General features: G+C 45.7%; 3 protein-coding genes across 3 annotated transcripts in view; 1 reads left to right on the top strand and 2 right to left on the bottom strand.

Moving 5' to 3' along the window:
- Positions 1-15,609, bottom strand: part of LOC126559023 (glutathione S-transferase 1) — a 435,657-nt gene that overhangs the window by 112,658 nt on the left and 307,390 nt on the right. The gene's annotated exons all lie outside the window — the stretch shown is intronic.
- The window catches only part of LOC126557342 (endoplasmic reticulum chaperone BiP), a 205,185-nt gene that overhangs the window by 171,873 nt on the left and 17,703 nt on the right, over positions 1-15,609 (bottom strand). The window lies entirely within an intron of this gene.
- LOC126557121 (uncharacterized) overlaps positions 2,549-15,609 on the top strand; it is a 43,424-nt gene continuing 30,363 nt past the window's right edge. The window contains exon 1 of the mRNA XM_050212786.1: positions 2,549-3,611. Within this exon, the coding sequence (XP_050068743.1) occupies positions 2,651-3,611 (961 nt within the window). The 5' untranslated portion in view covers positions 2,549-2,650. The remainder of the gene's footprint in view (positions 3,612-15,609) is intronic.

The following is a 15,609-nucleotide window of genomic DNA, read 5'->3' as shown; positions in this document are numbered from 1 at the left end:
AAACACCGTCAATTAACGCCTAGTCAATCGAATAGTTGCTTCCCCACCGAAACACAGTAGAGGCGTTGTCAGAGCGGAATTTGTTTCACGTACCACTAGGAATGTGTTGAGTGTTTCGTCTACAAGCCTCGTCTTGTGCTTTCGACAAACAAGTGTTGTAGGTGACGCAGATCGCAAGCGAGAAACAATCCCAATTTAAGTCGCAGACGTTTTTTTTCACTATTTACCAACGTGTGTTTTAATAATTTTCTCTTTTGAGGCGCGTTCGAGATAACGTGGTAGCGAATATTGCCTGCATTAAAAGAAAAATCTGCTACGAAGTCAATTCGTTTATGGCCTATCAACTGAGAATGAGAGGGACATTACGTAGAGAAATCTCATCATTTTCATCTCACGCACGAGTTGCTGTCTGTTACCGATGATGGATCATCAGCCCATGCAGGTGGCTTTGACAGTCAAGGGAGACCCGGAATTGGGATTGTGTAGGTGAACCATATCTTCTCGAACGGTCGATAAAGGGAACCGTGTCTCCGAAGTGGTGGGGAAGGGCAGTGGGCCAACAAATGGGCCAACAGAAGGCCATAGGTACACCGTTGACAAGAGCGCAGCTGATAACGATAGCCGTCGATGCGTGTGTGTTTGTAAGTGCACGCGCAAAATTCGAGTGACATTCCGCGAGCGGAACCGTACCGCGTACACTGCGCGTTTTGCCGGTGATAAATGAAAATGTATATTTATGTGCCAATGACCTCCCCCTAGCCCTCTTTCTCACACGCGGTCGATGTAATGGCGCGTCGCGCACTGCTCAATAACGAGCGCGTCTTGCAACCCTTGATCGCGTGATCCTTCACACACGCCGATTTTTTGTTTTTAGCAAAAACGATCGGCGTACGCCCAACATTAAATTGGGGTCCCTTGAACGAAGATCTGATCCTTATTCTCACGTCAGCGAGAGTGTGCTGATGATCTGTGTGTGTGTTTGTGTGTCTCGGTACGTGCATGCATTAAATTATCGGACGACAGCGCCACCATTACCGCGGATGGTAATGAAAATGGCGATCTACGCTACTTATCTACATCACGCCTGTGGGCAGCAGGTAGATTACGATCGAGGGTGATTAATTTAAATTGTGCCTCGTTCGAAGCAGCGTGCTTCTGCTGGTGTTGTGTGCTGCGCTTTTGTTGCTGAACAATGTGAAAGTGTTCATCGCAAGAAATTTGTCCCGTGACGGTTGATTTTGGGGTGATGTGTTTTCGTTGAATTGAGCATGTTGTTTTTTCTTTTTTATTCTTCAATTTGACTGTTTGTTTGCCTATGTTAAACAGTAATTTCAATACAATCACACCTACATGGTGAGAAGCGAAAGATCAGTTTCAGCCCGTTTGCGACTAACTTCTAACCTTCGTCAAACGAGAAAACTAGTCCGATCGAGAAATGGCATAAAATTTTATTGGAGAAAGAGTTTTGAATTATAGTTGTAATCGTTTGTAAAGATCGGCCTGGGACGATGTTCCAAGGGCGATAGAATTTTAATCAATTTTCGGACCCCCTCCTAACCAGCTGTCAACCTGAATTCGCTGGGTCGTTATTATGGAATTGTTTAGCATATTAAATTTGTGTTTCTTCACACTTTCCACGTAGCTATTTGCGTGTAAAGAAATTTGCTGCTAAACCATTTACTAAACTTTGTCCATCGGCCATCTTTCTCGCATTGGCACACTCCCACAGTGATCGAGTCGACGAGTATTACGAGGCTGTCCTTGCGTCCGTTCGGTAAACACACCCCGGATGTTTCTGCAAAATCTTAAGCTTCACCACACGATTGGTCGATCGGACGTCGTGCGATAGCCCATTTCTCCAAATAAATTCGGGGAATCCCAACTGTCTTTTTTTTTGGAGGGCTCATTTCGTACCGAAGAAAATATGCAGATTACCCTGGCCGGGGTCTCCATTAGCATAGTTTATTTGATTTTCTGCCACAATGCCCTCCTACCTAGTCGCTCTAGTTGAATGATCACCTCTCCTTCTTTTCTCTCCTTTTCAGGGCTTTCCTCTCATTTGCACCTTTGTCGGGCGTCACCACTAACAATGGGAGAACCGATAAGCTTAGTGCATTAGCGAAACGGATGCTGGCGGTGCGTGTGCTGGCGTGCTATGGCCCGTAGGATTGGGTCCGATCGAAACCATTCACTCCCGCTACGCAACGGCCGCCGGGAGCGCGGACGGTGGACGAGGTGGGCGCAGGCAGTGCGGCGTGTACGACAACATTCCGTGCATACGTGCGTTCCGGTCCCGGAGGCGCACCGCAGCTGCCGTACCGCCCCGTGTACTCGTTGAAGGCCGCCCGAAAGATGATGGGACGCGGTCTGTCAGCGCACGGGACGTTTCTAGTGTGCCGTAAAAAGTGCAACTCGCAGGTGCATCTAGAACTCGGCCAGAAGGTTGGCCAGTTCTTCCCAAAGAGCGACTGTGCAAGTGTTAAAGTGTGTGTGTCAGTGTGCTTCCCTTGATCCTTACGTTGCCATTTCTTAGTGATCGTGAGTGTGATTGTGCGTGCGTGCGTGTGCTTGTGTGAAGCCGCGAGGCGTATCTATGTGAGTGTGTGCAGGTGCCCGTGGACGTCGTTCCACGAGAGGCCGGTGAAGGTTCATGCTCAGTGGCAGGATTCGTCGGAGGGCCCTGGCCCTGCTGGGCGCCCTCCTGCTGGTGATCCTCGTCTGGCCTCCCTGCTGCGCCACCATGCCGAAACCGTTGCCGACGGTTCCGCCCCGAGCACCCTGGGACATTGTGCCACCCGCTCGTCCACATCCAGCCGCTGCCGTCTTGCCGGTACCGCTGCAACCGTGGACGAACGGGGAGGGTACGATCGCCCCAAAACGGCATCACGTCCCAATCAGCCTCGGCAGCGAACGGCAGCAGGAAGGGCAGCAGCAGGAGCAGGAACCAGCGGAATCGGAGAGCCGGAAGAGCCGGCGTGTCAGTGAATTTTACCGCTTGTTGCGTGCCCTCAGCCCAATCACCCAACCACGACCAACACTCGAACCGAACGCACGAACACAGAGTGAAGTGAGTGCAGCAGTGCAGTTAAATTTACCGTCGCGCGAAAATAGAGCCGGCCGCGACGCGCGTGATTATTTAATAGAACCGATCGATAAAAATAAATCCCAATTGGCGAAACCGACGGGTGGTGCGGTCGACTTATCGCAGGATATCGTGCCGGTCCGTGTTCACGCCAGGTTCGATGACACGAATCCATCGCCGGTACCGTCCCGAAGTAGACGCGAGGCACTGCCCGGCAATGCTCATCGCCACCAGCATCAACTGCCACCCGCCGGCCAGCCACTGAATGGTACGGGTGTGTGGCATGGGCGGCGCGGTGGTGGCGGCGGCCGACAACATCATCATCATCAACAGCAGCAGCAGCAGCATCATCTGCAACAACAGCAGCACCGGAACAATGAATCGAATCTCGAGCGCAACGAACGTTCCGCCAACCTGTCGCACATAACCGGTGCAACTCGCAAGATCCAGCTGTTTATCAAGAACCGCTACATACAGCTGCTGCCCGACGGAACCGTCAACGGCACGTACGATGATCTCAGCGACTACAGTGAGTATCCTTTCTCGCGTACGACCCAGAAATGTGGGACATAAATGGTGCCGCCTAAAGCTTTGCTGAAATGTCTTACATTAAAGCTCACCTGATCCGTGCGCTAATTTAAGCAGAAGCCCATCTGGCCTTCGAAAAGCCCATCCAGACTATCGGATGTGCACACTGGAAGAAATGTTTATGGTGGAAGCTGGTGGATTATGGTTCCATTTTTATAGGAAATGTTGAGGGAAAAATGATTTCAATATTGCCATCAGTTATCGACAACTGTCAATGTTTTGAAAGTTGGTGGTCTAGGTTGGATAAATTTATTCGCAATTTTGCCCTATTCAAAATGTTCGATTCGTTCACCATTCACATACAAGATATTCGATACTACCAAATTAAACTAATGCCCAAAGATCCCTCCAATCAACACTGAAGGAATGCCTCCGTCTCCGAACAGGTTCCATTTCGCAGGTTTTTTTTTTCGCTGTGATCGTAGGATCCAACCCGGGATTGAGGCTGTAGCAAAAATATTTTCATATTTTGCCAATAAATTGTCCAACACCATGAATGGAAATGATAGATTAGCGAGTTCCGTTAGGCGGGTTCGCTTAGCGCAAGTTCAACGTACGGTGAAGGAGATACGCAATTTCTTTTGCCGATTTTCTAATCTCTTAATTAATTTTGCAATTTCGTTCAACTGGCTCCATAACCTAAGTGATAGTGGATGTCCTGACAAATTGGCAGAACACATAGTTTCCAGCAGGTCGGCAGTGAAAGGTATCATCAATTTCACTGTTGATGATTTTAAGTGACACCGATGGGGAGGGGACTCGATTCAATTATCTAATCATCAAGATTTTGCTGCTAGCCATGATGCGTCCGCCTCTGTTGGCTGCTAGCTATTATGGCTGTCAAGCGTCGTGGATCTTCGGTTTTTTTTTTTCGGTCCATCCAAATCGGCTTCCGCGAAACTCATTAGGGTGAATGTACGTGTCTGGATCTGATAGAGTTGGGGATGGGGATCGTGAGCTTCTGTCAGATGAGATGAAGGTAAGAAATGACACATCCCCAAGCTGATTGCTGATGCTTCTAAAGAGCCGTATCGTAGGTTGTCATTTCGCTGAAGATCTTCCAGACTCTCGAGATAGGATAAACCTGCAAGCAGAGTCACTCCAGCCTGGAACGACTGTTTGTTGTGATGTTTAATGCTAGGAATTTCTCGCGCTCGCTCAAAACCGTTGAACTCTTCCAAAACATACGGCAGCATAGTTTGGAGCGGTCCCAAGTCCAAAGATGTTAATTTCTACACCCTTGCTAACTGTGACTGATTTTCACCTGGCTGTGAAATGGGGTTACGGGCGTGAACTATCATGAAAGGCGTGCTTTCAATACCGTTTCCAACATTCAAGTTTTCTGTTGTGGATGATGTGTAACACCGGTATGATGGTATTATAGGAATCGAGGAAAAAAATACCACTTTTTCTCTTCTAAATCGTCACATTGCGTGCTTTGTTTCGTTAACGGTTTATCTTGCCGGTTGTTCTACTCGACGGTGGCTGGTGCTACCGATTTAATTATTTACAAACGCTACACGCCACCGATTTGTAAATGAATCAAACAAACAAAGCAATCGGACCGCGATCGGCAACGATCGATTGCGTTCGGGCATGTGAAATAACCCACTCCAAATGTCAACCGATCGGTTGGTGACTCGATTTGATCGTGTTTGTTTAAATGTTTGCATACTTATTAGCAAAAACTGGAACATCGAAAAAAAAACTTGACTAGAACTGGTTGGCCAGGGAATGAGAGGCGGTGTAACCAATAATCTGGTCATTGGATGAAGGTGTGCCAATGATGCTTGTGAATGTGACGTTTTGTGAAGAAAGGCGCCATTTTTTGTTAACACTTTTGCTGAGCTTTGTTGTCGAAATGATCATTCAAAATAGTTTTTAAAAAACGATCAAGAGAAGACTAAAAATAACTCTGACAAACAGAGCTCAACAATATTATTTTTCTGATTTTTGAGGCTTATTTTCCCGGTGATTTATGATCAACGTTCTCAACGTTATCAATCAGGCAATTCGAATGCTTAGCGGTCACAATTTTTATTGCCTTATTGAAGCTCCAAAGACAGTAAAAAATTATAAATTCATCTATAACGTTCTCCCCTTGGAGGGGGGTTTTTTTGAGGAACTTGGCCCGAGTGAATGGTTGTAAAACTGTTCGGCCTTGAATTGGCGCAACAAATCATATCGAAACCTTAGCTTGATTTATGGAATTGTGATGTCGTTCGAGAACTTCTTCCGAATGCCTCACCGTCGCCGAGTAGAACTTTTTTCCTGGAAACTTTCACTAAAACCACACAGCACCTGAAAAATGGACCCTACAATATACAAGATTACCGGCGTGAGAGATCCCGGTGCAAGACGTACCAGACACATCTTTACGGTTACGGAACCTGTTCGGCTCAGTGTGATGTTTTTAATTTTGGTTTTCGTTTTTGGGGAATTGGTTAGTGTTCCGGATTCCTGGCCCGTTGGTTTGCACACGAATCCCGTGCACGTTTGCAGTTATCGTTTGTTAACTCATCGAACCCGGTAAAAAAAGGAAAAGATAAACACCAACAAACACGCCAAATAACCTCAATAATTTGGCCCTTCAGCATCGTCGTCCGGAGCATCGATCGAGCGATAGATGCACTTTCCAGCGGTGAGGTTTATACCGTTGGAAATGTCCACGGGAGAGGATGCCAGCAATCCGTCCGCCCCCTGGTGCGCTTTGGAACTGTGGTTTCTTGTGACACGCGCCAGGAATGCCGCGCACGAAACTTGTTTCCTCGCACGTTTGGTCGTTTGGTGCGAAGATGTAAAAACTATTTCACACCCGCATGGTTTCAACAGTGGGCTGATTGTACGATAAGAGTGTCCGAAGGTGGGAAGCTTTTCTTTGAGTGACTCCGTCGGTGAAGCATTAGTACCTCTAGCTAGTGTAGAGATGGTGGATAGATTATTGCATCCCGCTGTCAACGAGTGGCATACGAAGCACTGCAACTCGCTTGAATGCACGCTTGAGCGATGGAAGCAATTTGAGAGCTTGCGGTACAACGTTGACTTGGTAATTGATTGATGCCGGAAAGGTTAGAATTTGACTACGGAAAAGAGGGTGAGAAGTTGAGCCCTGATAGAGCCCTTTCCATTTGCTGACATCAAAATTTTACGCAAGTCAAACACCAAGAAACGACAAGAACAGCTGAGCTAAGCCAACATCGCCACCTTATTTGTGTCATCGACCTTTATGGCAAGGAATTTAAAATATTTAAAACAAACTCCAGCGACCATTGAGATAAACACAGAAAACATGTCTGCAAATATGTGCAAAAAGCAACGCGAAAAAAAAACTTGGTGTCTCTCAACCGCATTTGCTAAACAATGTTAATTGAGCGGCTCGTAAATTCTTTACTTTTTTGTGAAATTCCCATGTCCCATGACGCAGTAGATGCCGTTCTATTTTCCATTCTGCTTATCTGAACAATTTTTCTTGCTTTTAGTCATTTTCGCAAGCCAAAACGGCATCTTTTAGGCTGAATTTGAATTTAAATTTTCAACTAAAAGCTTTTCTACGCTCGAATCTACTGTATTCGTTGAGAGATCAATAGTTTTAGAAAAATTCTATCTTATGCTTGCCTCATACATTCCATACATAGGACAAAATGTTAAAAAGTCGTCCGCTTTTTCTTAAAAATGGATCATAAAGAACCATCACGTTAAGTGTTCCTTCCAATGCAATGACATGCCTGAGCATACCGAAATCCGTTACAATGTAGTACGGCGCAACATACGCGTGACCACTAAGTAAAAAATGAAACACACAGCCTAAAAATGGACCAAAGAGAATCCTTCCTAATGGAGTCGCCAATGATAGAATGCATTTGTTGCGTGCATCAGACATGGGCGCATTTTTTGTTCCTTGGTTCTGGTTCACCCTTCATCGATCAATTCGGCGCGAGTTGTAGACAGAACGAATTGAAGCACCGGCTCCACTTTCAAAAGCATATGACACCGCCTCATTGCCGATGGGCAGCCGGAATACTTCACTCAATCTGCCGCCCTCCATAAGCCCGCTGTCTGTCAATCCGGGACCGGGCGTAGATCGCGACAGCATGAGCGCTCGTCGAGCGGAGACGAAGACAGTGTGCGTCCATGCGTGCACATAGTCTCTGCGCGTATCGGCAAGTGTGAATGACAATGTGTGGCATACCAACACCACTGCCAGCTACCCCACTGCCGCATCGCCGCTGAAGCGATCGTTGAGTTGTAACAAAAAATGGTAAAGAAAGAGCACCGAGTGGCCGGAATCGCGTTGCAAAATATATACCGCAAAAAAAATGGTGCGGTAGGTCAGTTGCATCGCAGTCGCTGCATCACGGCCAAGGGAAGTCGTGGGTGCATTTAGCGGGCGCAACATTTTGTTGCCCGTTCTCTGCGTGCGTCTGCTGACTGTTCTGTTTGTGCTGCTTATTTTTCACACTTCCCATTCACACCGTCACGGCTTTTCCCGCTCCTACACTACGCTCAGCTCCTCTCTTAAATATCCAAGTGTTCCAGGGTTGAACTTCCGATCGTCAACCGTTGCAAAATTTCAACCGAACACCGATCAGCCGGCTGCAGCTGAGCGGTGGGGTGAGTTTGTTTGGGTTTCCCTGTACCCTTGTTGCTACCGAGCATGCTTTTCACCCGTTCGTTGTTTGTTCTACAAATAGAGGGAGAGGATTCGTCCTCGCCGGCGATGAGACGCAAAGTATACGTTTCCTATTTACGTGGAGCTGACTACCGGCTGACTGCGTCAGGATGCAGATTTTTTTTTTGCTCTCTCGCTGAGATGACGCTTGAGATGGATCAAGAAACTGTGAAAAAACTCTTTAAGCGTGTAATGATGATGCGTTCAATTTGCAATGAGGGCGGATTTCGCTGTAGGAAGATGAATGAAACTTCTAAAGAATTGAAGAGGATCATCAAGCTATTAATGGTTCTGGTGTTGGTAGCGTCAGGTTACAGGGGCAAGAAATCTTATAAGTGAATTGTAAACAATCACTCAATTTCTGGAACACTGATTATGGTAGCCACACTGTCGCCGGCAATCCCAATTGGATGGGTCTGGAATTTATTTAACAGAGGATACACGCAGATTTACTTTTTAAACGTGAATCCTGATGGATATAGCCGATGCTCCATTCTAAACATAAATAAATCATATTTCCAGTTGCTATGCGAGCAGTTCATGACACCAACAAATTTGTCTCACTAAAATAGATCAACTGCTAGACAGCAAATGAAATTAGATCACTCACAATGACGTCCATGTATGCCGCCTTCCTTTATCGTGACAGCTTTATCCCGTCTTCTTGGGGAAGACCCTTCCGGTTGGTATCGCTCCTACCACACGCTCGCTCTCGCCATCCCCGGTGTGCCCAAGCCAACGATGCTGATTTATGACTTCCGCATAATTTACTAATAGAGAATCTGGGTGCAATCGATGACATACATTACCAAGTCTGGCCGGCCGGCACCGCGTGCGATTGTTTAGGTAAATTGTGCGTACCGATAGGAGCATTTGACCGGTGAGGCAGAGTGCGTTGGCACAGGGGTAGCTGCGGTTGGCAACAAAGCTCACTAACCGCGTCAGTAGACGTCGTAAGTGTAGTCTGCGGTCAATGTCCTCTTTCTCCCTTGCCGTGCCGAATAGGTTTTCGGCTGCTGTTGGTGTGTTTGTGTGTATGCTTCGACTACTTGGGGTGTATATTAGTATGCAGACTTTCTTACGCTAGTATCCGAATAGCTTAGGGGTTGTGTTTGATACGCCCACCGAGAGCGGTCAAGTAAATTCGGCTGTTGGGGTCAGAGTTCACTAGGTTAACCGAAGAGCATTGGTCCAATAATTTTCCCCTCGTCTAATGTTCGGCCACATTATGCAAAACAAATCATTTTGAAGTTGCTTAAGGTAATGAACGCCGAGGAATGATTTACAAAACAGTTAATATATCTTATGTTTTGTTTGTATCATTTTTTATTGATTAAATATGAATATAAAAGCTCAATATTCTAGCACCAACTTGCTTATTTTTAACTGTCTATATTTTGTCTAAAACTTTTTTAACATTTTTATTTTATCAATAGAAGCATTCCCGTTTCCCTCCACGTCATAGAGACTCACAAATCGATATAAAATCAACGTAACAAAAGCAACGTTGTTGTTTCGAACAGAAAATAATAAAAAACCTGAATTTATTAGAAATCGAACACTGTTTCCCCTTTTACTAGGCCACCAGGAGCACACGCCGATCGTGAAGTTAGCTTTCTCATATCTTTCCTAATTATGCGAATTGCCCCACGGGTGGTAGTACGTTTTGGTAATGCGATCTCCTACCATCGAACCCTTCATCAACCCGGCAGTTGTGTTTGACTAATGGAATGTTTTAAACGCTACCATAGCTCAGCATCGCAAGTGCAACCGTGCTGCTGGATGTTGCTTTTACGAGACCAGTTGGCGGGAAGCACAACTGGAATCTAATTCACTCGGCCGTTCGAGAAAGACTTGTTCCAGATAGAATGCAATCAATGCTCTCGCTTGCAGAGAGTTGCCTTTTCTAAAGGGATGTGTATGAAGTTTTTAATAGATTTCGATTGATTTACGATCGTGTAGTGCATAAATCGAAGCCCTCCAAAGACGAAATGCTGAGGTGACTGTTAACAGGGAATGTTTTACAGCTCGTAAAGTTGGGAGCAGCTGGGTGCAGGGTGCGTTTTTGTTTCGGGAAAGGTTGACCGTAATCCGTGCCTCCCTTATTAGCGATCGGCTTTCTTATCGTTCGAATCATTCGCCATTCGTTTGGCTGCTGAGCGATTGAGATACGTTCAGTTCGGGCGAAAAAATGTAAGGGCCCTACGCTTGCAGCATTGGAAATGGTGAGATAGATTTCGGTTTTCTACTATCCCGAACTAACAGTACGTCAGCAAACAGTAACTTCCTGCTGAAGGCGTTGCGTAGCGTTGGGATGGAGGTGATAATAGTTCTCTCCCTTCCAGTTGCTTCAGAAGCGGGAAAAATAAACGACTGTAACCATATCCCAATCTAATCCAACGAAGATAATACAGACCTGTCAAATATCGGCCCATTCCACAAGGGTGCGAGCAGTGCATCGGTAAGTTGACACTCTCGTGGTGAGAAGTGTCAATGAAGTGAAGAGTTCTACTTGATTCTTGAACAAAAGACCCATTTGTTAGCGTCACTGGAAGGCGATCCCCACCCAAGACGTGCGTTATTGTAGGAGGATGTGAAAGATAACTTTTTTTTTCGGTAGGTTATTAAGTGGGGTCAGCGTTTGGAGGCGTTTGCGTGTGGTCTAGTGAAAGATGCATCTGCATAATGTGTGTCTATTTGAGCTTTGCCTCCTTTGAAAGAGAGTATAAAGTGGGGAAACTTCATCTTGAACGCTTGTCGCAATTGGGGGAAACGAGCAAAGAGCTTTGAACGGAGAAAGTGTTTGCTAATGTAATCTTTGCAATAGTTTCCTGGGAAACAATATGCCACACATCGTTGAGTGGTTCTCAAACATGGATTAGGATGAGATTTAATCCAATAAAATATACGATTTTGAGAATGATTGTCTAGCCAATACATTTGAATAATGCTTTTTACCTTCCATCTGAAAGAATACATTTGCGTATATTCAAATCGGTGGGTTTAATTTTAAAACAATTCGACAAAAAAAACTCCAAAACTCCATCGTCGAAAATGAAAAACTTAAGAGCGAAGCGACTGAAAGCATAGAAATCGGAATCTCGCCACAAAACGCCACAGTTTGTTCAACTAACTTCTCAACCGACTGAGCAACAGCTGAAACCTGATGGTTCCAAAGCTGTCCCCTTTCGTGCTCCTCATTATGATCCTTCATTCCCATCCCAGCCACACGGAGGCATGGACAGGGATCGAAAAAAAAAAACATAAATAAACATGCGCGGGAACGCATACGGTCGAAAATGGGCAAGCTGTGCAGCTCCACGCCAAGCCAATGGCCAGTTCAAATGGCATGAACGCATTCATTCACAATCCCAAAGACTGGCCAGCCTTGACGGAACAGAGAGTCCGGGCGCTTCACGATCGACAGCTGACCGGGACAATCAGCAGCAAAAGTGGGGAGCAAACTCCGAACAAAGTAGCAAACGAAGCCTTTGGGGTGGAAAGTGAAACCCGTTCGTAAGTTCGTGTGCATTTTTTAAACTCATAACCAACAACCGACGGGGCGATCGATTGAGGATCGATTTAAATTCCTCTCGCTAAAAACCGGACTGAACGCGTCCGGCTCGCGGGTTATCAAATCGATCGAACTTGATCGAGAGGGCCTGACTGTACGTGTAGTGCATGCTCTCCTGTCCAGAATGCAAACCGTCTGCAAGGGTGCATTCGAAAAATCGATTATTAAGATGCTTGAACGAGGTTTGGGAGTCCGTGTCTCAGTCGCTCGAGTCGAAGCAGTTTATTTGCATTTGCATACGCTTTCTTTAACCGGTCCGATTGACGATCTCCATTCTTCGGAAGCTGCAAACGATGAACGTTGAGTGGACGTGATCGGTCCCGCAACTTGTCTTCAAGCCTTTAAGCAATGCTGCATGTGGTTTCGTTTCGGATTCTTATTCATTTGGCTTTCCTTCCGCTTGGTCGTTTCATGATACCAGGTCGGTAAGCTGGAGGCAACCCTAGCACACCTAAAGCGCTAGGTAATGGAGACATTGAGATAACGCAAAGATATGACTCAATAATCGTTTGCGGATCGAATGGGGTCGAGTTAGGGCTGCAGTTGGTTCGCCGTTCCGATTAGTCAAGATACTGCAGAGGATTATCACGCGATGAAACTTTACCACACACGGCCGGGCGGTACTACAGTTGACAAACATGTGCATCCTACCAAGCAGGTAAGGCGTTTGTCATATGCCGCCGGATTAATCCCGCCGGATACCTGGTAGCGAAAAAATAAAAAATTCGCTCGGCAAAGAAGCGTCGCTTCTTAAAATTCGTAAACAAATGCAGTCTTTGTCGGTGAAACTGATCGTGCGCAACTTTGTTGCAGCCGGAAGCTCCAGGCTCTTTTTGTGCAGAAGAACACCCTCGTACGGCCTTACAGGCACATCACATTTAAAAAGCAACCTTACACCATTAGCGCTCATTAGTCGAGTCGAATAATGTGTATGCATTAGTTGTGTCCTAATTGGTACCGCGAGCGAAGGGGACATACAAGCGTGCCCTGGGACGGCGTTGTCTATAAAATAGGAACCGATTCTGGAATGATCACCCGGATATTTTACGTTATTCATCAGCGATCCAGTTGAATGGTTATTAATTATTTGATACAGTTAATTTCCTGCCGGGTGCCAACATCGCGCACCCATATTTGGAGACTGGCAGTGGGAACTTACCGGTTCTGAGCGGACGGTGCCACGGGAATTCTCTTGACGAACGTATGATCGTTTACAGTTTTAATTACCTGCCGTTAAGCTCGATTGTCGCGCGTAAAATCAATAACTAATTTGACAGATATTGATCGTCAGCGTCGGGGACAGAAAGATCGTACCATCGCTAGGTTGCTTCCATTTTTCCCGTGTCCATCGCGTCATCTGGTGGTAAGCTGGGCGGTTCCATTTTTCCGTCCTCCAGACTCTGGACGCCGAGACCTTGGCCGGTAACAGAAGTCGAGTCGGATGATACGAGTGATGCTCATTTATTCACACATTCAACCGGTCCTCAGTTGCTCGCGATCACGATCTTGCCAACTGTCTGAATGCTTCATCTGCATAAACTTACACTTCGTGAGATTAAACTTTGCACCTTCGAAGCACAAACCTTCCGGAACCGTTCTGGGAGCTGATCGGTGTTTGCAGTAACGTTCACCAAAGTCACACCTAATTACACGTGTTCCAGTAGAAGAAGAAGGAAAAAACTGCAACAGTTAAACGACTCGGAACTGCTTGTGCCAGTCTTCCAATTGGTCTCGCCCCATCAACACCGAAGACCGGGGTGTAACTACTCTTTCTCTCTAATGTGGTCTCTTCTTCACCATACATTGTTGCAAATGAAGTCTTCACTGCATGTTACTGCCAGTCAGTCTATTGCACCTCGGTTTACCCGTTTGCTTTCGAGGTTCCTTCAGGATCTTCGTCTGCCGCGTACCAAAGCATTCGCCATAATGTAAGATTAGTATCATATTCTTTTTGAATTATTATTATCCATGTTCAACGGTGGGCGGCAAGAGCATGTCCGCAAAATCCTCCCAGGTTTGGCTGTACCAATGGCTACCTTGGTGCAGCAACGCACGCATCTAACAGCCGGTTTCAATCTCCGTACGATCGTCATTTGCTGACGGAGTTAAACCAGACAAAACCGATGAGGTTTCGATTTCCATCAACGGAACTAGGTAGTCGTGACGTGTAGTAGGTAACGAGGAGAAAAGAAAAATAATCATTATCGCACATTAACCTAGAATTATTGCGCACGTGGTTGATAATTGTTGTGACTTTGTTTGGTTGATTCGATTTGATTGGTGTAATAGACGATACCTGTATTATGGGCAAGGATTCCAAGAATTTGAAAATAGCCTCGTTTTGTAATTGATTTCAACGATATTAAATGACTTTTCAATCAATCAACTCAGCAATCAGGTCGCTGAGTGATGGATCCCAGGCTAGATTCTCTACTTAATAAGCCGCCTATTTCTCCTTACATCGTTCATTAGTAAATATTTGCTTGTTCATGGTGGAGAAACTTTTATAATTTAAAATGATCTGCATGTTTCTTTTCGCATAATATGACATATGATCTGTGTTTCACAGCATGCCCCACAGATACTTATCAGCAACCGACAAAAGAGTCTACGATTAGCGAAAAAAATCCATCCTTTTCAGCAATAAATTTGCGAAACGTGATCGGATGATTGGTGAAACAAGGTGAGAACAAAGAGAGAAAGACTTATGATTGCCATAACGTAGACACAAATTGATATCAGCTGGGACAGCTATAACTCACTTTCATCGCACTCTTCCCCATCAATCGGGTCATGCGAAAAGCAAAAAACCAAACAACGTTTGATTTAGATGGACGACTGCGCGTAAATGGACGTTCCCGGCGTCGCGGAATGATCGGAATCGCGACCGGTTTTTTTGGACTACGGACAGCAAGTGAGGCGCATTCTCGGCGTGACGTAATCGGCGAAAGGATCTGAAGAAGCAATGTTTACCTTGTTGCTTTTACCTTGCTTTGCTTCAGCAGCAGATTATTGTTTGGCCTTCAGTTTGGTCCAGCAAGGCACGATACTGTACGCCGAAATGGTGATGGAAGTCATTCACCCGTTCCTAAAGTTGCGGTCGCGCAGGAACGATTAAACATTTTTATGGCTGGTTCAGATAAAATTTGGAAAAGGAAATCCCACCACGAGTCCCAGCTTTTATCTGTAACGGTATTCGGGTTCCAATCATCGATGTTTCCATTCTCGCTGTGTTTCGGTTTGTTTCGGTTTTACAACTCCATAACAACGAGAAGCTGTTTGCCGGCCTCTCAAAAAAAAAAAAAAAATGTTGAAGGACACATTGAGTGCAATTATGGATGTATGTTGCGGTGCTGGTGAAGCGAGACCACCAGTGAAGAACTCTGATTGAAAAAGGTGGCAATATATTGTAGGTGCTTTATAATTATGAAGTTAATTCCAGGATTTAGCCAACTTCTTAATGGCCACCAGTAAGCGATTCCTTGCGAACATTAAACTCGCTTTAGCAGATAATTCTAGTGGTCTCCGGATCCGGATCGATCGTTTTGCATTAGTTCTTTCCCGAAACGGGTATCGCACTCGATAAATATCGTCAACCCATCGCTTCACATCTCATCAAAAAACCTCGTGCACATCATCCGGCCTCTTCTGGTAGATCAAAGCGAAACTTAATTATACGTTCCATTAACTTCTGTG

Source organism: Anopheles maculipalpis, chromosome 2RL (genome assembly GCF_943734695.1).
Source record: "Anopheles maculipalpis chromosome 2RL, idAnoMacuDA_375_x, whole genome shotgun sequence".
Taxonomy (NCBI): domain Eukaryota; kingdom Metazoa; phylum Arthropoda; class Insecta; order Diptera; family Culicidae; genus Anopheles; species Anopheles maculipalpis.
The sequence above is the reverse complement of the archived record's forward strand: the minus strand, read 5'-3'. Positions and strand labels throughout refer to the sequence as shown.